Source organism: Urocampus carinirostris, chromosome 1 (genome assembly GCF_059441175.1).
Source record: "Urocampus carinirostris isolate Australia breed hairy pipefish chromosome 1, RoL_Ucar_1.0, whole genome shotgun sequence".
Classification (NCBI taxonomy): Eukaryota; Metazoa; Chordata; class Actinopteri; order Syngnathiformes; family Syngnathidae; genus Urocampus; species Urocampus carinirostris.
Genome location: NC_142349.1, coordinates 24,791,509 through 24,817,424, shown reverse-complemented (window position 1 = coordinate 24,817,424; position 25,916 = coordinate 24,791,509). Strand labels below are relative to the sequence as shown.

The following is a 25,916-nucleotide window of genomic DNA, read 5'->3' as shown; positions in this document are numbered from 1 at the left end:
TTTTCATTCTAAAAATAAAACAATTGCTATAAAATACGACCAAACTACTACTAATAATAATACTACAATAACACTATAATACAAAAATACTACTACAGGAATACTGTATTACAAAAGAAACTACAAAAATACAACGACAGTAATATTGCAAATATATTAAAGAAAAATTACAAAAATACTACGATGGGAATACTACATAACACTAGAGTGATAATACAGTACTACAAAAATACAACTAAAAATAGAGTTAAAAAATACTTCTACAGAATGACTGCAAAATAGCACTGCAATAATACTGTGATGCAAAAATACTCTGAAATATTATGAAAGAAATACTACAAACATACAACTACAGTAATACTCCAAAAACTAAAGATATACTATAACATTTCTGCTATGGAAATTCTCCAAAAATACTAATGCTGAAATACTACAGAAAATAAAAAACAAAACCACAATGATACTACTTAATACTGCAAAAATATTACAAAAATGGGAGTGCAGAAATACTACGAAAGCACACACACAATAAAATACCACTACATCAACTACTACTACTCAACTAAATATAAGATTTAGTGCTTAAAACGAGGACCTCTTTTTTTAAATGATGAAGTTAATATTTAAAATAAAATAAATAAATAAATAAATACACACACACACACATATATATATATATATATATATATATATATATATATATATATATATATATATATATATATAAATATATATATATATATATATATATATATATATATATATATATATATATATATATATATATATATATATATATGCCCTGCGATTGGCTGGCAACCAGTCCAGGGTGTCCCCTGCCCACTGCCCGATGATTGCTGGGATGGGCTCCAGCACCCCCGCGACCCTACTGAGGATAAGCGGTGCAGCTGATGAGATGAGATGAGATGAGATATATATATATATATATATATATATATATGTGTGTGTGTGTGTAAAATTTCTGCATGTATATTAATTCATAAATAAAACAATTGGATAGGACTTGGCCTTGGCCATTTTGGGGGGCTGCCACTTCGAATATTTGTTCACCCCTGATATAAAACATACTTCTATTCCGATGTTGCTACTTTAAGATGCATCATATACACAATGTTTTTATTGTTCGTATAATTATCGATTTAATTTTCAACTATATAGGAATCAAAGTTGGCTGTTAGCTCTGAGTTATTAGTACTAGTTGTCTCCGAGCGCCCTCTTGCGTTCAACGAACACCCTACTAAAAACGAAGTCCTTTCTAAGCGGCCACGCGCGGTTTTCATGAGCCGACTTGACTGAGGCGCGTTCACGTGTCCAAGTTGCCTGGAGATGTCCGCGACGTCTCCGCCTTCGTCCTGCTGCTGGAGTTGGAACTTCTTTTGTCTCTTTTCGTTTTCATTGGCCAACGGTTTAAGGTAAGTCAAATGTTTTTTGTTTTTTTAGGAAAACAGCTATATGTGAGTACATTTTGGACATCTTCGTTTGCACTTTTTGTTGATGTTCTTTGTCTGTTTTTTGGAAATGTACACACCCAATTGGAGAAATGCATTTGGAGTTATAACTGTAGTGGTGCTCAATAATATTTTCTACGTAAACAATGCTTTAAACATTTTATCATATTATTTATAAAGTTTTATGAGTAATATTGTTCAGTTTTGTCCGGAGAAAGCTCCATACGACCCATGCCACCCAAAATAATCAGATTAAAGAATTACAGCATTCCTCAGCCAGAGTTTGGTCCCAGTGCGCGGTTTTGCAATTGTGATTAAAAGCATGGTAACGAGATGTTTTGTTTAATACGCCACTTTGTGACAAAATGTTGGCGTGGAAAAGAGGACAACCCATGATAGAAGTTGAGTAGGAAGACATTAAATCTAGTGTTTACCACCTCAAAGAAAATGTGGGACGATAACACTAGAATAGGGAATGGTTTACTTAGTGCGGTTTGCGTGCAGCAGTGTTTCTCAACCCTTTTTTGAGCCGAGGCACACTTTTTTAGACGAAAAAAATCTTGAGGCACACACTCTGTCGAAAATGTTAAGATATGAATTCAGTTTTTATTTTATTTTTAAAGTTTAAATGATCATGCCGCCTAAATTGACAGTGTAACATTTTTATCATTGTTTCTGGTCACCGTTTATCTGTAGGTAATACAGGGCATTTATTTTGGTTAAAAAATTTACAGTAATTTGGGATTTTACTATATCTATCTCTTTTATAAGTTTTACAACATATTTATTTTCTTTTTCTAAAAAATAATAGTATAAAAATAATACTTAAAATGAGCAAAAAGATGAATGTTAAAGTTTTTGGCTGACCACTGGAATAGAAGGAAATATTATGAACAATGGCATGCTTTTTTATGGAAAGATAAAATCGGGAAATTTCTTGCGGCAAACTAGACAAGGTGTGCCCCGCGCGCTGGTTGAAAAACACTGGCGAGCAGAAATCGTTTTTAAAATTCCACATACTTCCGCAGATGAACTCCTGTCCTTAATCTCCACTCTTGGGGCAGTCGTCGGCTCGTTCTTCGCTATGGAGACGGTGGTGATTGTGGCTATTGGGATCCTGGCCACCATTTTCTTGGCGTCCTTGGCCGCTCTGGTGGTGGTTTGCCGTCATCGCTACTGTCACCCTCACCACCTGCTGAACCACTTTGATTCCAAGTGGGCATCTGAATTATTCAAAATGCCATGATGTCTTTTCTTCTCATTTGGAACTCATCTATTTGTCCCCCCGGTGGCAACCATATGATTTACATGCACTTTCTGTTATGTCAGGCCCACAGTGGACCTGATAGGTGCCATGGAGACTCAGAGTGAACTATCTGAGTTGGAGCTGGATGATGTAGTCATCACCAACCCGCACATTGAGGCAATCCTGGAGAACGAGGACTGGATCGAGGACGCCTCGTATGTGATTAGGATCAGCGTCAATCGGCGGTGATCTCCGCTTTCCTCAAACTGATCACTTAATGTTAATTTTTCCAGGGGATTGGTCTCTCATTGCATCGCTATCCTGAAGGTAATGAAAGATGATTTTCTTTAGCAATTGAGAGATACGTAATTCTTTTGGTTTTACAGATCTGCCACACTTTGACGGAAAAATTGGTCGCCTTGACGATGGGATCGGGGGCTAAGGTCAAAGCGCCCGCCAGCCTGAGTGACATCATCACTGTGGCGAAGCGCATCAGCCCCAGGTGACGCTTGGTCCGCTCTTAACCATGTTGCTAGCATGCTTGCGAACGGATTTGTTTTAATTTTCAACAGGGTGGACGACGTGGTGCGCTCCATGTACCCGCCTTTAGACCCTATCCTGCTGGATGCAAGGTGATGAAATGATTTTTTTTCTTTTGTTTTTGTTTTTTAATATTTAGTTTTTTGGTATCAAAGGAAAGTATAAGGCATGATATTTAAAATAGTCAAATTTTTATGAAGATCTATTTCTAAGATATGGCCATTTGAATTACGGTTTTCCATCCAGGTTTTTCTGATCAAAAAATTACTTTAATAATTTTTGGAGGGTTTTTTTGGGTGTGATGTCATTCAAATTATTTACAGTCAAGTTTAATTTTAACAAAGGGATTTGTACACCAATAAAAAAAGAAATAGACCACTCTGAAATACATTTTAGCACATATTTATTTAAATAAACCGTTTTTAAAAAAGAGATTTTGAACTAAAATAGCTGTTTTTGTTACTTTCCCTATTTATGTGGATTATGAAACTCAGGGCAAGTGTTTTTGAATGTCATATCTTTCAAAATGGCAAAAAATGAAAAATGTGATTTTTCTTTTCATGATTTTCCTCGTTTTCTCCTTATCGGCCTATAGCTAAAAAAGGAACATTATGACTTGTGACTCGTTTCGGCAGAGCAGGTCACATTTAATGATTGCAGTAAATTATTTAAAGGGGCATTGTGTACTAATTAGCGTCTCCTAGTGGTAAGAAACACCAAACCCTAATTCATTAAAAAAATAGAACAATGATTTGAATAATATCCAAAATACATAAAATACTCGTAAATAAAAAACATTTGTATTTATTTTACATAACCCGATGAGCCTCACCTAAAGAGAGCTGACACGATTCTGATTGTGCTACAGGAACCCCCCTAAATAAAAACTGAGAATTAAAAATCTTGCGGTAAGGTAAATTCAATCTCCGCAATATGTTTTGCTTCTACCATTTTTGGAAGCACTACACAATACAGCCACATCTCGTAGTCAAATATTACACTGTGCCTCTTTAAGTATATTTTCTGGTAGTTGATGGCACCGGTTACTGGTAGCTAGCTTCCTTGTGGAGGATTAAAAACATTTTAAAACTGCATTGTTTGACGTATTGTATTTAAAGTTTACTTCTTGCAGTGAGTCTTGCAGCTTTCAATTTTGCTAGCATCAATCATAGAATTTACACTTCAAGTCACAGGAGTGCTGTTGTATGCATGGATTTTTTTTCTATCCGCTTGTGTTTTAAAACATTTGGACTTATACAAATATACAAGTATTTGTTGTATTTTGCTTATTGTTGTTTTGTATAAAGAAAAGTTATAGTAGCTTTGAACTAACCCCATGCTCTCCTCCCTTTTTGACATTTTCCTGACATTGCAGGGCCACAGCTCTCCTTTTGTCGGTTAGCCACTTGGTGCTGGTCACACGCAACGCTTGTCATATGTCAGGCAGCCTGGACTGGATCGACCAATCGCTGCATGCAGCCGAGGACCATATGGTGGTGCTCAGGGAGGCGGCAATGGCCTCCGAACCGGAGCGTACTGCTCTCGGTGCTGCCGAGGGACAGAGGGAGCACGCCATCTAGATCCAGGCCAGAATGTGGACTTTGAACACTGCACACGGCTATAAATAATTATTCAAACTTAACAAATCACTTCATGTCTTAACCCTGGTTTGACACCCTGCTATCCAGTGCCAATTAGATATATCCAAAAACCTAATTTGAAAATGTAATTATGTTTTGAAACCCTTAGTACATTTCTTGAAACACTAAATCAAAGCCCCAGTTTATGCTTCAAACCCTATGCTGCAGTGGTTAACAACCACCAGGCTGTGGACCGGCACCAAGCCACACAAAGAAATAAATAATAAAAGTTGCCTTATCTTAGGGGGGAAAAAAACCTTGCCTTATTTTTTGCTTATACAGTATATAAAATGTTTTTTTTTTACCTACAAAGTCACTCAAAGTTTGGGTGCGCTTTACATGACATAATTTACAGTAATATATTATTGTATATGAGCAATGATTGCTCAGTCGAATAATATCGCTGACCGCAATTGCACAACATTGTAAGCAACGGGAATCGAACCCAGGTCGCAGTGGTGAGAGGAGAAATCCTAACTACTAGACCACTAGTGCTGTCGATGAAACAGGAGAAGGCATTGGATTTTATCTCATATTTAGACATTTTTTCACATTGGGCCATTAAAAAAATCCTTTATTGATAACGAAAACCAAGAACACAATACCCAAATAAAATGTACAAGGTATTTATTTAATGTCCTTCAAAGTCCTATTCAATCAGATACACCAAAGAGTTGTTTCACTTGTTGTGCTTTCTTTGTGTTTATTTACTGTATATCTTTCATTTCTGTTTCCTTTATTCCCTAACATGCATCTCCAGCACTGTGAGTAAAAATAGTCAAGTCACATTTATTTATATAGCCCTTAATCACAAAAATGTCTCAAAGGACTGCACAGGATTACAATTACACTATTACCTGATCTTAAACCAACATGGTGTGATGAGATAAAATTGAAAGCCTTTTCCTATGTCATCTACATCTCTCGCAGTCAACTGATTACGCAGTGGATTTAGGCTTTTTATTATTCTATTATTACTAATGTTATTATTGGGCAGGGCCACGAGTATATCGTCAGATATTAAACCAGCCCATCTTACAGAAAAGGTTGGGGACCACTGCTATGCAAAACTCATTTAAAATGCTGCATATAATGAAAGAACACTTCATACCACTAAACAGACTCCTCTTTTGAAACTTTAATCCTGCTTGAAATGAATTTGAGACAAGGAGCTCATTTAAAATCAGGGCTTAGATTTAGTTTTAGCAATAGCTAGGTGTTCAGGTTTGCGTTTTATATAATATAAATAAACCCTTCTTGTAACATTACTTTTTAAAACCTACTTTGAAATTCATTGAGGCTGACCAAGGCCGCGCGTTGATGTTTGACTGCCACCCCAAGCACACTTCAGACATCAAAAGCAGCACAAAGCAGAAGCTGTGAATTGATGACTCAAAGCAAGTCAATGAGTATTGATCGTTTTGTTTACTTTCTCACCAAACAAAATCAAAATCCCCAATCCATGAAGGACTTCTCTCACAATGGTGGTCTGAAATCCACTCTCTCAAGCAGAGGATTAGTTAACCAATCCATGCTATGAAAATACTTGCCCACAAAACGTTAGCCAAAATAGACATTTTGTGAGGATCAAAAAGACAATTCAACAAACCAAAAATACATTATATTCATAAGAATACGGACAAAACTATTAGAACACACAATTGTTTTGTAGTCAGCATGAGTCCTTCAGCTTTAGTAATTTCCCAATCACTTGGTGTGATTAAATGGATAATTTAGAGTCTTCGGCAAAAACAACAACACGTGTTCTTAGACTTGGGGAGAAGCTCAAGAGATAAAGAGTTGCCCCCAAAAACTTTCAAACTGTAAAGCTGAGGTGCTGACCAAAAGGTTGCAATGCACCTTCCATGGACTCGTGTATATAAGCATCACGTCCCTTGCAAGAATTTGGAGAACAATTGACTCAGACCTGAAATGGCTGCCCACTAACGGCAGCGCTGTGTTGTTTGTGACAATCAAGTCTAACAATAGTTGTGCTGCATGTCCTTTCTATTGTTTATTAGATGATCTTTTTAAAGCACTACATATATATATATATATATATATATATATATATATATATATATATATATATATATATATATATATATATATATATATATATATATATATATATATAAATACTCTTGTTGTGTATTTTATCTGATTTGTTCAGATGAAATGGTTATTTACTGTGTTGCTGAAAAATACATAAATAAAGTAGAACTAAGCTTGGTTGATTATACCAGGTCCATTGTCCATTTGGCAAACGAGTCTTTCGGTCTTGTTTCAAGTCATCTTAGCAGCTTGTGTCTTCTTGCTTCAACCCCAAAGGAGTCTAAAAGGTATCACAGAGAAAAGTAAGTTGTATTTTTAGGTAAGTTTTTAGAATTTGAACCATTTAGGTAAGTTCTCATATACAGTACTATGCTCTCCTGACTCATATTGGTTATTTTGTAGAAAGCCTGTCCGATCTTATTCCAAAACACATTCAGGTGCCACGATCAGGATACTGAGCCTTCACAAATGCAAAATAAATGCTCTGGCACAAACTTTTGGCATTAGTAGACCATAAGTTAATTGTATGTTTACATTTATAGTGTCTATCTTTATAATGTCAATTGGTCAGATTATATTAAATACCTTTTGGATAAATAGCAAGGATGATGATTTTGTGATTACACAAAAGACAATTTCAGCTAGAACTCTCTGACTCGTGTACATTTATTCAGTGTTGACAGAATGTGTGCAGACTGGAAAAAGATACCTTAAGTAAGAAGTTTACCTATGTGAATAAATTAGCAGCATTTCTTTATTTGTCTCTGTATTGAAAATTATCAATTTGGGTGTTTGTCAAAGTAATCACCGCATCTTGCCAGGAATTTTAATGGTATATTATAAGGGGGAGAAATCAGCTATTGCATTTGATGCCTCTTGTTTTATGATTAAACATTGCCTGTGTATTTAGAAACAGCCAGTGTGAGAGATTAGGAAATTAATCTAAGAAAATTTTGTTTTACTAACCCAGTGAATATAAGCCCCTAGCAAAATCAATAGATGGATGAATGAATTTAACATTGCTGCCTGAGATGTTTCCTCCTGGATCTACCTGGAAGTCTGACAGGTGGTCTACTGGAACTCGTGCGTCCACCCTGTCAGGTAATGGGCTTTGTTTTGATGTGGATCTTTCCCTGGTAAGCTGTGCCAGCGCGTCCTGCACCAAGGTTAGTTTGCCCTGCGTCTGGGCACCCAAAACCTCATATTAATGACACAGCAACTGTAAAATTCCACAATATAAAAGTAAAAATTTCAAATATCTAGATTCTATATAAGCATTTTTAAACGTCTAAATATATCTCATCTCATCAGCTGCACCGCTTATCCTCAGTAGGATCACGGGGGTGCTAGAGCCCATCCCAGCAATCATCGGGCAGTGGGCAGGGGACACCCTGAACTGGTTGCCAGCCAATCGCAGGGCACACGGGGACAGACAACTCACTCGCTCAGTCACACCTAGGGACAATTTGGACCGGCCAATTCACCAAAAAAGCATGTCTTTGGAATGCGGGAGGAAACCGGAGTGCCCGGAGGAAACCCACGCAAGCACGGGGAAAACATACAAACTCCGCACAGTAAGGCCGGGAGCTGGATTTGAACCCACGCAGGAGGTTCCCACGACCTCAGAACTGTGCCGCACACGCGCTAACCATTGCGCCGCCGTGCTGCCCGTCTAAATATATTATGTTCGAAAATTGCATACAATTCCAATCCTAGCATAGAAACCTTGACCTCCGAGTAGCCACTGATTTGACAAATCTGGCCAGCGCTTGTGCAAAAAGATGAAGAGTTAAAATCAATCAATAAGTCATTTGGTGCTATGGAGGTGATTGAACATTTGACTTCATCTCCCTGCGCGCATGTCCTCCGTGAGCTACATGTTAACGTTGCCATTAGGATTGTAAAGACAAACCTGTGCAAGGGCTGCCTGCTTCCTCTCCCAGCGAGGGAACACGTTGGTAAAGGTCAAAGGCTCAGAGCCCTCCAAGATGTAGTAGGCGTGTGGCGGGCGTCTTGGGTTGACCTCTGAGACAGAGAGAGAGGGGGACATTCAGTTTTACCTCAGTTGCCCTCATTTGAGATTGTTGTACCTTGGCAGTATTGCAGCACCGTTTCCATGGCGCACCTCTTCTTGCTGAGCCAGTAATCTGCTTCTTCATCTGCCAGGCTGCGCTGCCACAGGTACACTTCAAAGCGGTTGTCCAGTAGGAACAAGACTGAGGAAGGCAGCGGTGGCAATCAAATGACTTTGACATAAATTGACAACCTAGATGAATGTGCCTATTACCCCAGCCTTCCAATCAAAAAGGCCCAACTCTCAGATGCCCCCATATTTATGTTGCCTATTGCGTTTTAAAAAATGCTTCCAATGTTTAAAATAAAATCACGTGCAATGTGTATGTACACCTGCACATTGTTGACGTGCATATTGGTGTCTCACCGGGCGGTGGTCCCGCATACAGGTCCTCCTGGTCAAAAGGTGTGGCCGGAAGGTGCGACAGAGTCTGTAGCTCTTTGCCCTGGACACTGCCGTTACAGGCGCTCAGGCAGAAGAGGCGAGGTGTGAAGTTATATTTGCCTGGATCTGTAGAAATTACATAAAAACAATGATGAATTATATTAATACAGTACGGTGCTAAATAAGTAAATACGTTTTCATTATAGGGGGAGAGTGTGTGTGCGTGTGCCTGTGTGTGTTTTATTACAACAATTTAGTATCTTCAATTATTAATTCAGTCATTTTCCAACAGCTCATCCTGGAGCCCATCCAAGCTGAAATCGAGGTTGCCGGCAATATGCAGGGCACAGAGAGACAGACATCCTCTCATTCAAACTTAGGGAAAAAGTTGACACACCAATCAACCCATGAGCATGAAATGTAGGGTGCCCTGGGCGAACCCACGAACAAAGGCCGGCAGTTGGAAATGAATCCAATACATCTGAACTGTGAGGCTCACATTTTAACCAGTTATTGACAATGCTGTCTATCTTAACTCATATGTGTGATAATATGCCCATTAAGTGACTTTGTTTGTGATCTCTCAGGCTTTGAAATTATACCTTGTAGCATGCAGTCATATGCCTTCCTGTCAAAGCTTCCCAGCGCTGCCCAGAAGTCACCGGGCTCTGAACCTTCCTCAACTGCGTGGATCTTCAATAGACTGCTTTTATTGAGACCCAATTCTGCTGGACACCTGGTTTACAAGCACATAAGATTCGTCAAACCTTTCACCAAGCTTGACAATCTTAATTAAACATGTTTGCATGGGACAATTGAGAGAGAGAGAGAGAGAGAGAGAGAGAGAGAGAGAGAGAGAGAGAGAGAGGGAGAGCTAAAGAGACTATATGTAAGTCACCCATGTGTGAAGCACTCCACTGCCCTCTTGCAGATCTCCCTGCAGCTAGCCAGAGCTTTACAGCCAGTCCAGAGGTACAGCGCCGCCCGGTGGGCGTTGATCAGCACCAGCGAGCCCCTTGAGCGCAGAGAGGCGCAGCAGCATTCAACCTCGAGTAGTGAGCCCTCCTCAGGTAGATCCCCCCGGACAGCAAACAATCGCCACTTGCCCGCTTGCTCTGGTACAGAATAAAACATTTATACGTCTTCAGTCACTTCAGAATATATCAGAAACTACTCAGTTTAGAGCACCTGTGAGAGAGGAAGCATCTCTGTGTCCTTTATGAATGACAAGACCTCCCTTGAAAAGTTGCAGGAAACATGATGGCTCCTTGCCTTCATGAACCACAACCTGGGCAACAACAAGACCAGAATTTTACACTGCAGTGAATGACGAGGCTAAGTGCAACAAAGAAAAACAAAACAACTGGACATAGAGTTGTGCTCCGAGGAACAAGTAGTCAGCCCTAAAAACATAAAAAATAAGTTGATTGTAATTTGTATTTTTTTTTGGGGGGGGGGATAATGTGCATAGTTCATGCATAGAGCAAGAATGTGTTAGGTAATGGTTCTGTAAAAAAACTCGAAATGTACTGTCTAAATTAGGACGCTTGTTTTGTTGTTTTTTAAATACTGGTACTAATTCAATGTCCCACATCAACAAGCTTTAATTTGTCCTGCTTTTTGGGGTGATATAAGGCAGATGATCACTTTGATCAAAATTAATGCCTGTCGCTTTCACTCCTGGCTGATAGCGGCATTAATGTATAATTTCTTAATTTAATATAAAATTAAGGATATACTCTCCCAGTGGTTCTTGTGTGTTTATGTGTGTGCATTTTGGTTTTCTCAAAAAAAGACAGGCAAAATGAACCGATGTTAACATAATCAATATATATGATGCTTGAAATTAATGTTTTGTTCAAAGAGCCCTTAAAAATGTTTTTCCACCACGCATGTACACTTTTGTACTAGTTATAACAAAACTGTCTGAGCGGAACACATTAGATAGGAGGATTGGGCGATGGGGGAGAGTAACTTTATGCTTGTCCCCATTTGTTTTTTTTCTATTTGCTTGTGTAGCATAAAAATTAAAAAAAGGTAGTACAGTCCAAACGCCAACCACAACTTACAGGAAGATGAAAAAAGAGTTTATTCAAGTGTGTCTAAGAAATGCACGTACTTGCACGCACAATTTAAGGATCTGACAGAATGAGGCTGCAACAATGACTTAAAGCCAGGAGATTGTGGTCGTGAGTAAATAAGTTCATAATTCTGTACAGCTTCTTTATAGATCAGCAAGCCAATTAACGATTAAGTTTACTAACATTATGTTCTTAACTTACCCACTTTGACTTGCAGTGTTTTGGGTTTTTGTGATAACAACTTCACATAATGCTACCAAATTACATGTATGCAAAAAAAAGTGAGATTTTTTATTCTTTTCAAATTGATGCGAATTGAATTTGTACTCTAAAGTCCACTGAACATCAACATTGATTGAAATTTCATTTGTAGATCAGACCTGAAAACAAAACGAAACGACTTTTAAAAGAAGGAGAAATCAAATAATTGTTGACTTACCTGTGACTCTAAATGGTTGTCCATCCCTATAGAGAGGAAAGCAGCAGTGTCCCGTCCACTCACTTTGGAGTGATGTCCTCGCCACAAGAAAAAAGCTGTTCTGTTTTCTCCAAAGTCCTTTGTCCTGTAAGTCCAACGGACCACGTACGACTCCCCCTCATGGAGTTGTCCATTATTTTCTAGGGGACTCTCACAGTCATCAAATTCATGGACGTGCCAGGTGTCCACGCTCGTAGTCCAAAAGTCAGGCATAGATAAACCGGAGACCGTTGGGATATCCACAATGGCCGACATGCTATGCAACCCTCCGTCTGCTGTCACCTCACGCGACACCATAACCCTGGCGTCGCAGGGCTTCAGAAGGTCACGTAGTGGTGTCACTGAGAGGGACTGAATTGGAAAGAACAATCGACCAAATAAAAAGGTCATTCATTCATTCATCATTCATTTTACCGAACCCTTTTTCCGCATTAGCGTCGCAGGTGTGCAGGAACGCATCCCAGCTAATATCAGGGAAAGGGAAGGGGACACCCTGGACTGGGATCAAATATTAATTTCATTGCCTGTCCGAATGAAATTTTGCCTACTATCAAAAATTATATTAATCAACTAATTGGAGAACTTTATTTTAAATAGCATCAACAGGATCTCCCATCGATCACAGGACACGTCTCCGGTGATGGATGACATCAGTGGCATTTAAAAGAGAGGCGCGAACGCCTCCCCCTTTATTTCTTTACGCCTGATCTCCCAGAGTCGGCTCAAGGGAGCGGGGGCTTTCGGCTGTTGGAACGATAGGGACAGAGAAGGCCAGTATCCACCGTCATGTGTCTTTGGCCAGGAAACATGGTGAAACCCAGCTATTTTCTCCCTATCCCTCTCCATTGGCTGAAAAAGCAAGATTAATTCAACTTTTTTTCAGGGGGGAATGGAGGGGGGGCAGTTTTACCCAAATATGATGCTCCGTCTGACACAAAGGTAATGCCACAAAAGATAAAGCAACCAACTGTCTTCAATGCTCGGTACGAATATCATTCCGACATGCTATGGAATAAATTGTGATCATTTGAATAAGTTGATTCCCTTAAAAACTAGTACTTTAATTCCTGCAACAAAATGTCCCCCTGCCCCCTCGCCAACACCGCAGGTTCTTGTGTCAACAATGTTCTTTATTCTTTGGTTTGATTCAATTTTCTTTGTCATGTAAATCAATAGTAGTTTTTCAGAAACAAACCACATATATAATTTTTTTGTGTGTCAACATTAGTTTTCTTTTGGACTGATCAATTATTATCAATATCAATGAACTTCAAAATGGATAATTTAAAGCTAAAAATACAATATGTTTAGAGTATTGATTCCTCCATGATAAATACAAGAGAGACAAAGAGGATATGTTGGGAACTAATTCGTGTGTGATAGTGAGCACCACCTGCTGGCCTAATCGGTAAAAATAGAATTTGATTCTGAACCAAAGAATTCAAATTTAAAGGAGTTCTCTCTACACAAGGGCCAATTCAAAGTTTCCAATCACACTGCCATTCGTTTTCATGGAATGTCGGAGGAAACTGCATGGCCCAGAGGAAACCCACGTAGGCATGGGGAGAATATCCAAATCATGCATAGGAAACCCGGTAGCTGGAATTAAACCCAGGACATCTGCAATGTGAGGTGGATGTTCTAACCAGTCAGACACCATACCAGAGGTATTAATATTATAAATGACGTTTTCTGAAACAATATATATTTTAGGCGCGGTCTCCAACAGGGGTGTCCAGGCACCTCAGAAAGCGGGCCAGATTTGGTAAACTGAAATTGTGTGAGTGACGACTATTCAGCCTAGCATTCTTTAAACAGTCTTTAATAAATTCCATGAAAACGCCATAAAAGGTTTACAGTGCTTGGCGATTAAGGTCACGACCTCGTACCTCGCCTTTCATAAGATTACCACTTGTGAGGCCCCTTCTCAAGTTTTCTTATTTGAGTTTTTCCTTGCCCGCATGTTCGTTTAAGACCAGGGAACGGTGTAATTGTAACATGTGAAGTCCTTTGAGATATTTTGTAATTAAGGGCTATACAAATAAATGTGACTTGACTTGACTTTGAACCATTAATATTGACTTCCAAGGTCTCGTAAAAAAGCCCTCTGTGCCGTAACAAAGAGCTTCAATTTGCTTCTCCTTTTCACAGCGACTGTTTCTAGTTAGTTTTCAGTTAGTCAGCATGTTTCGTCTGGCAGTGTTCTGGATATTATGTTCTTTGAAAACAGCCCAAGTCTCAAATTAGGCAAATGCAATTGTTTCGGCATTCAGTGAAAAAATACTCTAATTTCCACTTTTCCTGAAAGTGGCGGCCCTCACAGTCAACTTTTCTTTTTATTTATAATTGCAATGTCAGAAATGGGGTGGGCTAAAATTCTCACAGAAAGACCATGGGCAAGGTGGCCATGAGCTACTGCCATCATCTGGTGAAGTGGTGATTTTTAACCTTTTTTCTTTTTTTGTGCAAATGTATTTTATACTGCGGTCAACATTACTGGCGGGCCAAGTATTATGAATTTTACAACAGAGGCCGCAGGCCAGGAGAAATGTGATCACGCACCGTAACTGGCCCCTGGGCCGGACTTTGGACTTACCTGGTCTACACGGTTTTAATGCAATTTATCTACATTGTAGTTCATGAGAGTGCATAATTCTAAAGCAGCATAGTGCATTGATGGCATCAGGCTTAATGTGTGAATTAATATTTTTCCCAAAATGTAAACCAGGGGTCACCAATCTTTTTGAAGCTGAGAGTTACTTTTTGTTACTGATTGGCATAAAGGGCTACCAGTTTTACATGCTTTTCTAAAATGACAAATTATCATGTTATCATGGTGTTATCAAGTTATTACATGTTGTAATTAGAAGTTGAGTTAAAATAGGCTCAGTCAACCACTTAAACATAATGCCAGTTAGAAATCAAATTTACTGGAAAATCACAGTGACCCATCACTGGTGAGATTTTCCAAATCTATCAGCGGGCTTCCAAGGAGTTCTTCGAGCACCATGTTGGAGACCCTGATGTATACTTCTTGCAATTCAACATGTGTCATTTTTTAGAAACTTATCTTAAGGGTTACACTTTGATTTGCCTGTTTAATCATGTTAAATGTTAAACAAGGATGGTGTTTTGGGAGTTTCCTGATTTTACACTCAGCAAAACTTGAGATAGAATTCGTTAGACGTGCCGTAGTTTCAGGAGAAAATAATCATGCTCATCTTGGGCTCACTTAGACAAGGTCTGTTACATCCTCCATGGAATGCTTGGTATGTAGGTTCCACTCAAGGCTGGTGACTGGTGCCTGTTTCTAGGGTAAATGCTATCCTTGTACATTACAATAATACCTAAAATGTCCTTTGAAATGATGTACAGTATAAATAGCACTTCTCACTGAATAAAAAAGCCCCCTTTTCTTTATTTTCCACAAAAATAGTAATGTTTGGTATAAATGTGCCACTTTACTGGAAATTTCATGTTCTATAAACAGAAGGAATTATCCTGTATTTGCATAAATGTAATTGGTCTATACAATTTCCAATATACTGTATTGCCATCAAATAATCTCTAGTTTTCTAATGCTTCATATTATTACTATGTACTAATGATGCCTAATGTTCGGGGTTTGTACACCATTTGCATGGACTGATTCAAGCACTTTTCATGGATTTTCCAAAAACAATTTTCCAATGTCTCCCAAAGAAGAATTTTGGTGTGAATCATTCAACTTGCAGATCCACAAATGTTTATGCAATTTACATATGCAATCTTTAATCTAGTCTCGAGACTTTTTAGATTTTTTTAGATTAGTAAATCACGAGTATATTTGTTTTGGAGACAACTTTCTCCCCATATAGGTGTTAGGTAAAAATGTAACTTACATCTTCAGTTGCAGGAAGTTCTTAACGTCACACCTTACCATTGGGAAATACTATCTTAATTTTTTACATGGCCCATTAAATATGACCATAAGGAATATGTAATCCTTGCGATAATAGACATTTCATAATGCCCTGTTTAGTTTTGGCCAACACCTGTCTTCTTGGCTGCGATTCATAAGGGGCAAAGGCGCCTCATAGAAAAATGCCATACAAACTAATGCTAGCTGCTGTTAATCACGAGGGAAGAAGAAATGCAATGGCAAAGCAAATCCACCAGAGAGCAGTGTATTCAAGAACTTTTCAATCCTTAAAAACACAACATTAAATTTCAAGCATTTCCGAAGAGTTCAAGCACCCGTACGAACTCTAAATGTCCCTTAAAGATCTAATATACCACATGTGCACGAACCTGAGCCTCTTGTTTCACATCATTCTCTTCTCCTCCCCTTCCTATCCAGTCCAAAAACTTTTCTTTGAACAGGACCGTCTCGTTGTTTTCAAGAAGGACACCAAAAACAGCCCAGCTAGGACGACCTTCACCCATGCTAGAAAACAAATAAAAAAATAAACTGTTAACACCAAAATTATATGCCTTTTTCAATGCATTGAGCAGCAGATGAGAAATTATGTCTTACAGTTGTGTGTCAGCTGCATTTTGAGTGGGATCCAATGGATTGATCCGGCATTTTCTGTAGTCAAATGCCCCAAGCCACACCTGCTGACTCAGTTGCAGTGCCATTTTCTGACGATCCGCTTGGAACTCCTTTCCCAGCCAAAGGTACACCTCGCTGCCAAAGTCAAAGACTAGGGCCTGGACATCATACGCAAATAACGATATCAAATAATTACTCAATAAATATGGCCAAACGGTCCTAACTTTGTTTTTAAGAGTTCCTAACAACTACTCAGCTATCAAAGTAAGCAAATGTGACATTACATTTGATACAATTGCAAAATCACCGTAATATTATGCAAGACTATAAAACCACAAATCAAACCTCATTGGAGTCCAACATAGAGACTCTGGGCATGGAGGCCCAGGCCTGCTCGTGCGGTACCAGCCGGTTGTCTAGCATCTTATAAACACAATTGGACTCTACGACATCATGCTCGTACAGCTCGTCCTCCTCTGTTGGACCCGCCGCTGTTTGGAGGCAGAAAGCACAAGCAAAAGTCAAATCAAAGCAAATACATTTTATTTGTAAAGCACTTTTTAGGCAAAAAATTGCCACTCAAAGCGCTGTATAAAAACATTCAGCATACAACAAGACAGTAAAATCAACTATATTTTTAATAAAAAAACTGAGTGGGGAGTTGAAAATGTTATTACAAGGACAGGTATCCAAAATATATAACTAACTAACAGAAGTAAGCTATTAGGATTGTGCGTAACGGTATGAAAAACATGCAGACCAACTGTTTGTGAAATCCATCAATTATTAAATCCCTGTTATTAGTACACAAAGCAAGTGAAAACCAACAAATATTCAGAGTTTTTTTTTCTACAGACCAGACATTCCAGACCAGACATTACAGGCGAATACATAACTTCAAGGTTCAATATTCTTGCACAACATTAAAAAACCATTGTGCCACCCCAAAAGGTATTCATTCATGATCTATGTCCCTAATTTACAACAATACAAAAATAGTATACTATAAGTATTTTAGATAAATGTATTGAAAATGTATATATTGAGTTTCTTTGGAAATTATGTTAAAGGAGTAACTAGTGATCCTATCAAAAGTTTGAAATTCCATTTCTTTGTTTTCTACTTATTCTTTGTGGTGCATGCTGCTGTTTTCTTGTTTTGGTTTTGAAAATGTCTTTCCTGCAAGGTTTGACTCCAGCCTACTTAATTTAGGCACATGTCTATATAATGTATCAATGTATTAAACACTTTATTTTGTGCTGTGCTTAAATAAAAACCCACAAACAAATTAACTAACTGGCTAACCTCCATAAGGTGTCTTTCCTCCCAGAATTCTCCAGAAGTCTGTGGCCAGGCTGCTGTCACAGTTAAAGCCTTCTTCGAGGTGCACAACACAAGTGGCATTACAGCCCAGCTCTCTGCGAGTTTGAATGATGGATGCCAACTCTGAAGCCTGAAATAAAAGATCAAATATCAAAGGATGGAATTTTATTCATATTTCCATATATCTTTTGGACTGTTTTGTAGTGTTTTCCAAACTTAGATCGGATCGTGTGATTAGCATAAGTTCGTACTAGGCTAGGGGTCCGCAACAGGAGGCTCAGGAGCCACATGCGGCTCTTTGGCGCTCCTGTGGCTCCCTGGTCTTTTTCGAAAATGTTTGATAATGGAAAATGCTATGGTTTGTATACGAGGAAAAACATGACAAACATTCTTAACGTATTTCAATGAATATAGATGTACACAGCATTTTATCTCTCTCTCTCTCTCTCTCTCTCTCTCTCTCTCCCCCTCTCTCTATATACATATATATATATATATATATATATATATATACATACATACATATACATATATAATAATAATAATAATTATATATATATATATATATATATATATATATATATATATATATATATATATATATATTTATATATTATTATTATTATTATCATTATTATTTATTTATTCGTTTCCATCTTATTTCTTTTTTGGTCTGATATGGCTCTTTCATTTTTTGCCGACCCCTGTACTATGCTATAATTACCTATCAATTATATTGATATAACGTCTTCCCCACACGTCAACATTATTCTTCGATAACCCTGGAGGTAATACTTTACTTTAGCTTTCTCGTTGTTATTGGCCGCCTGCCCGCTCCACAGGATGCAGTTTTCTGCTGTAACCAGCAGGTAACAGTCTCCACTATTCAAGGACCTGGCCAACGGCTTGGCCAGACGGACCTGGACATGGTGCCTTCCTGGTAAGGCACAAGGCCGTCAGTTGGAATATCACAAAGCAGGCACAGACAAAGTTATGTACTGACCCTTAATATAAATCAGCATTGGGCTTGTAAAAGGTGGATGATTCTCCCATGGATCCAGTGCGGAGTTAACAGAGTTTGTTTTGGAGGAGTTTTTGGAATCTGAAAGTGGACCCAAACTTGAGCAGCAAAAATAAATGTGGAATTTCCAAAAAGAGAAGTAAAACAGAATACGGCAAGAGCCTACTTTTCTCTCTCTGGATTCTGTCCTCGGCAGCAGTGCTGATCCCCATGAAGTCCTGCCTGATGTCGTCGCGGGCCGCCAGGGCTCGTAGGGGGTTTCGAGAGGCTTGGGTACGCCGAGACGGACGCACAGAACGTCTGTGCTGTGTCACTGCAGATGACAGCCTGCCGAAACACAAACATTGGAAAAATTGACACCACCAAACAGGTTTGTTGTCAAATAACTTAATGTGCTATTGTGGCATTTTGATCCAAAAGATCTTTACATTGAATATGAGAGGAGGAGGTTCACTTTATACAAATACAGTATTTTTCCATCATTTTGAAGACATTTTGTTAAGCATAGTTGAGCATGTTCATCCAGACAAAACTAGAGGTTTGATGAAAACAGTTGTTTTACATATGTGCTTTACCCTAAACCGGGGGTCGGCAACTAGCAGCCCAGGAGCCACATGCAGCTCTTTGGTGCCCCCAATGGCTCGTTGGCGCTTTTTCAAAAATGTTTGATAATGTAAAACAATACGGTTACAGTAGGAGGACCAACATGACGCAAACGGTCTTCACGTTTTCCAAATGATATGTATATATATGTATGTATGTGTTGCCGTTCCTATAAGCCTTACGTAAAACTTTTACTTTTGTGCAACTCCAAGCGTATGTTTGTTTTTTGGGTCAAATATGGCTCATTCAACATTTTGTCCTAAACCCACACTGCCTCACATTGGGGTGTTGGTCTGGCAGAAAAGGTCCAGTTCTTGTCCCGCATCAGATGTGGTTCCACAGGTCATCCCGGTATTTAAACCATTGATGGGGCTTGTCTTTTCCTGTTTCGCTGGTGACAACAAAGATCAACTGTATTTTTTTTATAATGCACACAGCAAATCTATACTTTTGAAAGTGTGTCTGTTCTGACCTCCAAATGAACATGTCGGAGCTTCAGAAGACCGTCTGTTGCTTGGACAGGTGTCACTCCTGTCTTGTGGGCATTCAACATCTACCAAAGAATAAAAAATGATCCAAATTAGTACAAAAATATGATTCACTGAAATTTAAAGTGTAAACTCACATGGTGATTCTTCAGTCTGGCTTGCTTGAAATTGCTCAAGTATATTTTCGTCAACCTGCGCAGGCTATATCATTTTTTTTGTTAATATCAAAACAAGTCCAGGCCTCAGACAATTAAAACATACAATTTCTGGGTTTGACCTTCTGCTTCCAGTGAGGGGGACTCTGGTTCTTTGTCTGGGATGCCACCTCCTGAGCTTCGAAGGACTGACTCCTCTGGAATTTAAACAAGAAAAAACTTTTGAGGTCAAAAGCCACATTCAAGTAGTCAAAGTACTTCGAAAATACGGTGAATTTGGAGAAACAAACAGAACATTTTAAAAGTTAAAATGCAAAGTTGATTCCATTAGATTGAGACTTTTTATTCGTATGACCAAAAAAATAAATTCAACTTTCCTCATAAAAATCAAACTGTTTTTTTCTTGCTTTTATAGCTTATTAGTAAAATACAGACATTGAAAATCTTAGTAGAATAAAATAATAAAAGTATCTCGTCAAAGAATAAAACATCTTCTTAATGTTTAAAGAGATCATACTTCAGGATTGTCACATGCAGGTATGGATTTTTTGATGGTAATTGGTATACAAAAAACATTATGAGTAAGTGACAAAGACTGCTCTTTATAAAAGTAGCATTTCTGTTATTTATTAAAAAATGGAAGTGGTATTGAAGTTTTGCAAACATTCAGCTATTACCTGGTTGAAGAACATGACATACTGAGGTGTAGTGCTGGAATACACAGAGGCATAGACAGGCTCCTGTCAATATGAAAAGATGAGAGCCTGTTAACATATCCAAGCAATTTACTGTACAATCATACTCACCCAATGTTGAGGCTTCCCAACATCTTCAAGAGATTTTTCTCCCTAAAAAAATATTTTTTGAAAACTATTGAAAAGTATGAAAGAACCTTGAAAAGTAGTATAAAGTATGAAAAGGTACAAGAAAGATGGGAAAAAAAATGGAAAGTACAGAAAAGTGTGAGAAGTCAATGAAAATAAGGGAAAAGTATGAAAAGTGCAAAATCTAATGAAAAATATGAAAAAACATTGAAAAGTAGTAGAAAGTATGAAAGGTTTTGATCAGTTTTGACTGTCTCGTCTGCTACCTGCTTTTAGTGGCTAAACAAAACTGCCACATTATGGATTGGTTGCAGAGGTAAGATCTTAAGCCCAATACCTTAGGCGTGGGTCGGGCCCAAAATGTCAATAATCACATTCGGGTCAGGTCAGGCCTTCTCTTTTCAGGGCTTCTCTCTCATTGACTTTTTTCAAATAAATATATATTTATAAAAATTTCACCTCATCATAACTGTACTAATCTCTTGCAATATAATTTCAAAGAACTCCTTCCTGTCTACATATTTTGTCTTCTTTGTCTTTTTGCTTCTCTCTCTTTTTAAGTGCTGCGCTAGATTCTTTGGGGCGTTCTGTCGCAGTGGCTTACGGCCCAATTTTCAACATGTCAAAATGATGGACGGGCCTAACATTTTCCTGTGAACCCTTAGAGAAATCCATTAATGATGCAAAATTGTTGGGTAAGGTAACCTTTGCAGACACAGAAATATAAAAGAAGTAAATGTTTATACACTTTTGTTTGACTTATATTTTGTTAAAAAAGATGGTCTTGAATTTGCTATCAAAAATACCCCTCCTCCTCCCGAGTCCTCACAAACAAATGTGAAATGTTGGGTTTGTATTTGGCTTGGCACTGCAAATCAAGTTAATTGGTCGGGCTTGGGCTGGTCAGGGTTTAATATCTGGGGGCCTGGGTCGGGTAAGGCCGGACTTTTTTTAGGCCTGATCTTACCTCTAATTTGTTGTATTGGTACACACGTGTGCTTCTTACCTTTCCAGCACCACCATTGATCAGGTTGTGCGCTTGAGCATTCCCATTCAAGGGAGTGCCCTGAACGTATTCTACTGTATCAGCAACTTCATGAGGGTGCCTAGAAGAGCGTATGGAAACAAATAACATTCAATAAATTTTATTATGTCACATACACGGAATCATACATGAACAATAAATATTTACCAATCTAACCAATAAATGAAGTTGTAAAGAGATCTTATAGGACCAAATAAAGTTATAGGGGTATTTTACCATGGAGACAGGATTCTCCTTTTCAGAAAAGCTTACCTGCCAGAGTGTTTGGCCAATCTGAGGCCCGGTGTGCAGGCGATGGTCTCCCGCCTCCCCCGAGCCCTCAGCCTCCATGGGGCTGCGGGACGTGGGACACCGTCCTCCCCTGCCGCCTTATGCCTCGTCATATGGACTGCCGCCGTGTCTCCATTGCATTCCGTCTCGGAAATCCCGGCTCGCTCTGGGAGGCTCTTTTTCAGAATCCCTCGAATCTCTGGCTCTGAGTCGCAGCGCAGCATGGACTGTTCGGTGGGTAAGGGGCTGATGTCGGGTTTGGAGAGGGAGAGGCGCAGCTCGCTCGGTTTGAGGATGGTGGACGAGGCCTGCAGCCTATGGCCCAGGTGAGAGGACAGCGACAAGGCGGCCAGCTGCACTGGACCTTTCTGCAGCTGAACACAAACAAATAAACTAAGAGGCTGTCCCTTGAATTGCAACCATTTTTGTCAAAGAAAACAGTAGTTGATTTAAGATTAAGGTTAACGTATTTTTAGGACTATAAGGCGCACCTAAAACCTCAAATTGGCCAAAAATTTGAATGCACTCCTTGTAGTCCAGGGGGCCTAATTACCAGACACAATTGGAAATGCATACCTGTACATTACTATATTTCTGCAAATATTGGTTCGCCCAAAAATATCGCTGACCTCAATTGCATAATATTGTTGAAAACGGGAGTAAGACCTGGATTGCAGCAATTCCTAACCACTAGGCCCCTGGAAACCTAGATGGTGTACGAAAAGGCATTAAGTCTTATGTCGTTATCACACTATTTTTATTCATGGTAATAGATATAAATGTTGACAATGAAAAAAACAGAAAGCGAATAAAAATAATTTTAAAATTTTGTTCCACTTTTTCTGAGCTCCGTTGGAAAACTTTGTGTTTTACCACTCTCTAACATGGTAATGTTTTACTTATACAGTGTGATGATGAAATCCCTTTTTATTTGACGTCTGACATGATTACTGATTCGGGGCACCTGCGGCTGCCACGGTGGCGCCAACAGCCCTGGTCGCTGATTGGCTCCTTGCCACTTTTTAAACCCCCCGACTCCCCGTTCCCGGCGTCCGATCGTTGCGAACCTTCAGCTCCCGCTAAGGCAAGCCTTCCAAACCTGACTCCCTGTTTTTTGATTCTCGTACGTTTCCTGGCTTCGACCTGTTTCCGTTTGATCACGTCTCTGCTCCTGCGCCCCGGCAACCAGACCTGCTTTTCCCTCTTCGACACAGCTATCGCTCGCTAGAGAAGTGCCACTTCTGCGTCTCGAGCGACCTGCTCCCCACAATCAACGATCACTGCATCGTAGGTGCCAGCTTACGTCTCCTCAATAAAACTAAGAAACTAACGCAATTGGGTTCCCGTCTCCGTTTCTGGTTCCTGACAACGTCTTTATTCTTACTGGTCTAGAGGATTCGCCTAAAGAATGGAAAAAAAACACAATTGTACCAAACTTAAAAATTGAAAAGCATTTTTTCTAAATACGTACTTCAGTAATCTTGTAACGTTTGTCGAACAAAAATGAACTAAAAGGACATTTTTGTACTCAACCAGTACTCATCAATTGCATAATCATAAATATCGATACAGTATACTGATAGCACTTATACATAAAAGGATTTTCCTCAAGGTTGCCGTTTGGACTTTACTTAAAGCAAGCTTCGTCTTACTCTCACCATTTTCATGCTGCAGTAACAAGTAGAAACAAAAAACAAAACCTGCGGGGTCGAGCAGGAAGTCACTTTTATTCACCGCCCCCCGCACTCTCATTCCTCCTACCTAATATGCTACGCCCCAAACAGATTTGCTAAACGTAAGATAAAAGAAGATAGGCGCGGTGGAAAATAAAGCATAAGGGCTCTTTGAACTCAGTTTGGCATTGTTAACACACACTTAAAAGAGAAAATATTTAACTTGTAACTTTTTATAGACACTTCAAAAAATGCACCCCACCTTTAAAGTTTTGTAAAATAAAAGATAATTAATATATATTCTGAGATTTTAGTTCCTGGTTGAAAAACGGCCCTGCTATTGTCAAGAGTGCCGATAACTCTAAATAATGCTTGTAGTGTCACAGATACTTATGTTTTAGAGCTCCATGTGGAAGATTCACACTTAACTCGACGTATGCGATGCACCCTTAAATGCTAGGACCTTAATTTGGCCTAACATAGCAAGGCTTTGATGCTATGTCCTTAGCTTGGCCTTTGCCATGATCTTTGATTTTTGCATTCCGGAGATGGAATAAGAGCTTGCTCTGTCCACTCCACGCATCGGCCCGGTATTGCAGTACCTCCGGGAACGGTGCATTCGCAATGATCGCAGCAAAGCTTTAGGGCTAGGACCTTAGCTTGGCCTGTTGGCTGAGAGTAAGTGTCCCGGCTCCTAGGCTTTGTAGCGTATTATGAACTGACCGATAACGGATAATGGATAATGAATAACGAAGATAGAACAATAACCCTTAAAAACCCCAAAAACCCCCGTTTGTTCAGTAAACATAAATTTAAAAAAGTGAATAGAGACTATTTCCCATTTGAGCAGTAGAAGTCAAAATCAATTCTCAGTATATTTCCTTAAATGTACTTACCAAGCACACTTCCTCCACAGTGATTGGTTGCGTACGGTAGCGGGCACCCTTCAGTCGCCGCCTCTCTGCCACCCCATCGGCATTCAGCTCTTCAGGCGACGAGAGTTTATTAAAAAGAGCCATCTTCTCACTCAGGCTGAGTCTGCAACTTTCGTCGTCTGCTTCTGCTGGTTCCTGCTGGGGAGGATGGGCTGACTCTGTTGAGGTCGGTGGGGGACTGAAATCCAAAGAACACAGCACAAAATGTCATGAATTAATGGCTCATAATCAGCTATCATTTGGCAATGTGTTTTTTATTAGCGCAATGTAAGTCTCAAATAACGAAATCATTTTAGTTATTTAAACTTTTAATATACCTACTTTGAATCGTGTATAGTTAGAAGACCTGTTAGAAAAAAGTGCTACTATAACCAATGTTTTTTGTTCATATTAACTGTCTTATCTTTTCTCCTTCAAGTAAAAGTCATAAAAGTTAGTGTCTCTATATAAAGTTGAAATATTCGTATTTGTATAATAAAAATAGAATTTTGTTGATGTTTAATTACTTTTAAAAAAATTTAACCTAGGACGATTGATAAAACAAACTCAAAACAATCTTCATTACAATCTTCATTACATATAATAATAATAATAATAATAGTAGTCCTTTTTTTAAATTAGAGTTTTATTTATTTATTCAAAGGAATACAAACTACAGTGACCCCTAGACTCCTGAAACTGAGGGAGGGTTACCCGTAGCAGCAAGATGTCAGAGAATCATGTCAACTCCCTACAAGTGAGCTTCATGTTCTGTAAAATAAATATAATAACATTTTGTCAGGGCGGACCAGAACAGAGCAGGAGACCCCAGAGCGTTCGTTACAAGTCTTTTATTTGGGGAAGCGTACAGGGTTGCCGGGAGACGCAATGACTGTCGAACGTCAGCAGCAACGCCGTGAAGGCAACTTCGGGACACGTAGCCAATCGTAGCGTGGGACGGAAGCAGGTCGAGTTTACCGGGACTGGAGAGAAGATCGTAGCGTGGAACGGAAGCAGGTCGGATCGGAGGCAGGCAGAATCAGGTAAACAAGTCAAAAAGACACAGGAAAATCAGGCGAGTCAAACGGGGTAAAAAGTA

General features: G+C 39.1%; 2 protein-coding genes and 1 pseudogene across 2 annotated transcripts in view; 2 read left to right on the top strand and 1 right to left on the bottom strand.

Moving 5' to 3' along the window:
• The first annotated feature begins 1,292 nt into the window (after nucleotides 1-1,292).
• tmem98 (transmembrane protein 98) lies at nucleotides 1,293-6,953 on the top strand. The gene is made up of 7 exons (XM_088331626.1): nucleotides 1,293-1,433; nucleotides 2,498-2,684; nucleotides 2,799-2,930; nucleotides 3,009-3,042; nucleotides 3,102-3,217; nucleotides 3,288-3,347; nucleotides 4,631-6,953. Exons 2-7 carry the CDS (start codon nucleotides 2,554-2,556, stop codon nucleotides 4,833-4,835), a joined length of 678 nt encoding a protein of 225 aa, XP_088187752.1. The 5' UTR covers nucleotides 1,293-1,433; nucleotides 2,498-2,553; the 3' UTR covers nucleotides 4,836-6,953.
• A 108-nt stretch (nucleotides 6,954-7,061) lies between these two features.
• svilc (supervillin c) overlaps nucleotides 7,062-25,916 on the bottom strand; it is a 32,316-nt gene continuing 13,461 nt past the window's right edge. Inside the window, exons 8-32 of the mRNA XM_088331641.1 lie at nucleotides 24,800-25,016; nucleotides 22,213-22,604; nucleotides 21,922-22,021; nucleotides 20,898-20,939; nucleotides 20,769-20,831; nucleotides 20,214-20,288; nucleotides 20,074-20,137; nucleotides 19,921-20,001; nucleotides 19,728-19,839; nucleotides 19,012-19,172; nucleotides 18,828-18,926; nucleotides 18,625-18,761; nucleotides 17,807-17,954; nucleotides 16,847-16,992; nucleotides 16,484-16,659; nucleotides 16,258-16,393; nucleotides 11,929-12,318; nucleotides 10,597-10,696; nucleotides 10,307-10,523; nucleotides 10,011-10,144; nucleotides 9,391-9,534; nucleotides 9,041-9,166; nucleotides 8,863-8,975; nucleotides 8,002-8,133; nucleotides 7,062-7,230 (exon numbers count right to left, since the gene is read on the bottom strand). Coding sequence (XP_088187767.1) covers nucleotides 7,192-7,230; nucleotides 8,002-8,133; nucleotides 8,863-8,975; nucleotides 9,041-9,166; nucleotides 9,391-9,534; nucleotides 10,011-10,144; nucleotides 10,307-10,523; nucleotides 10,597-10,696; nucleotides 11,929-12,318; nucleotides 16,258-16,393; nucleotides 16,484-16,659; nucleotides 16,847-16,992; nucleotides 17,807-17,954; nucleotides 18,625-18,761; nucleotides 18,828-18,926; nucleotides 19,012-19,172; nucleotides 19,728-19,839; nucleotides 19,921-20,001; nucleotides 20,074-20,137; nucleotides 20,214-20,288; nucleotides 20,769-20,831; nucleotides 20,898-20,939; nucleotides 21,922-22,021; nucleotides 22,213-22,604; nucleotides 24,800-25,016 — 3,544 coding nt within the window. The 3' untranslated portion in view covers nucleotides 7,062-7,191. The remainder of the gene's footprint in view (nucleotides 7,231-8,001; nucleotides 8,134-8,862; nucleotides 8,976-9,040; nucleotides 9,167-9,390; nucleotides 9,535-10,010; nucleotides 10,145-10,306; nucleotides 10,524-10,596; nucleotides 10,697-11,928; nucleotides 12,319-16,257; nucleotides 16,394-16,483; nucleotides 16,660-16,846; nucleotides 16,993-17,806; nucleotides 17,955-18,624; nucleotides 18,762-18,827; nucleotides 18,927-19,011; nucleotides 19,173-19,727; nucleotides 19,840-19,920; nucleotides 20,002-20,073; nucleotides 20,138-20,213; nucleotides 20,289-20,768; nucleotides 20,832-20,897; nucleotides 20,940-21,921; nucleotides 22,022-22,212; nucleotides 22,605-24,799; nucleotides 25,017-25,916) is intronic.
• LOC148374044 (U2 spliceosomal RNA) lies at nucleotides 24,383-24,527 on the top strand (annotated as a pseudogene).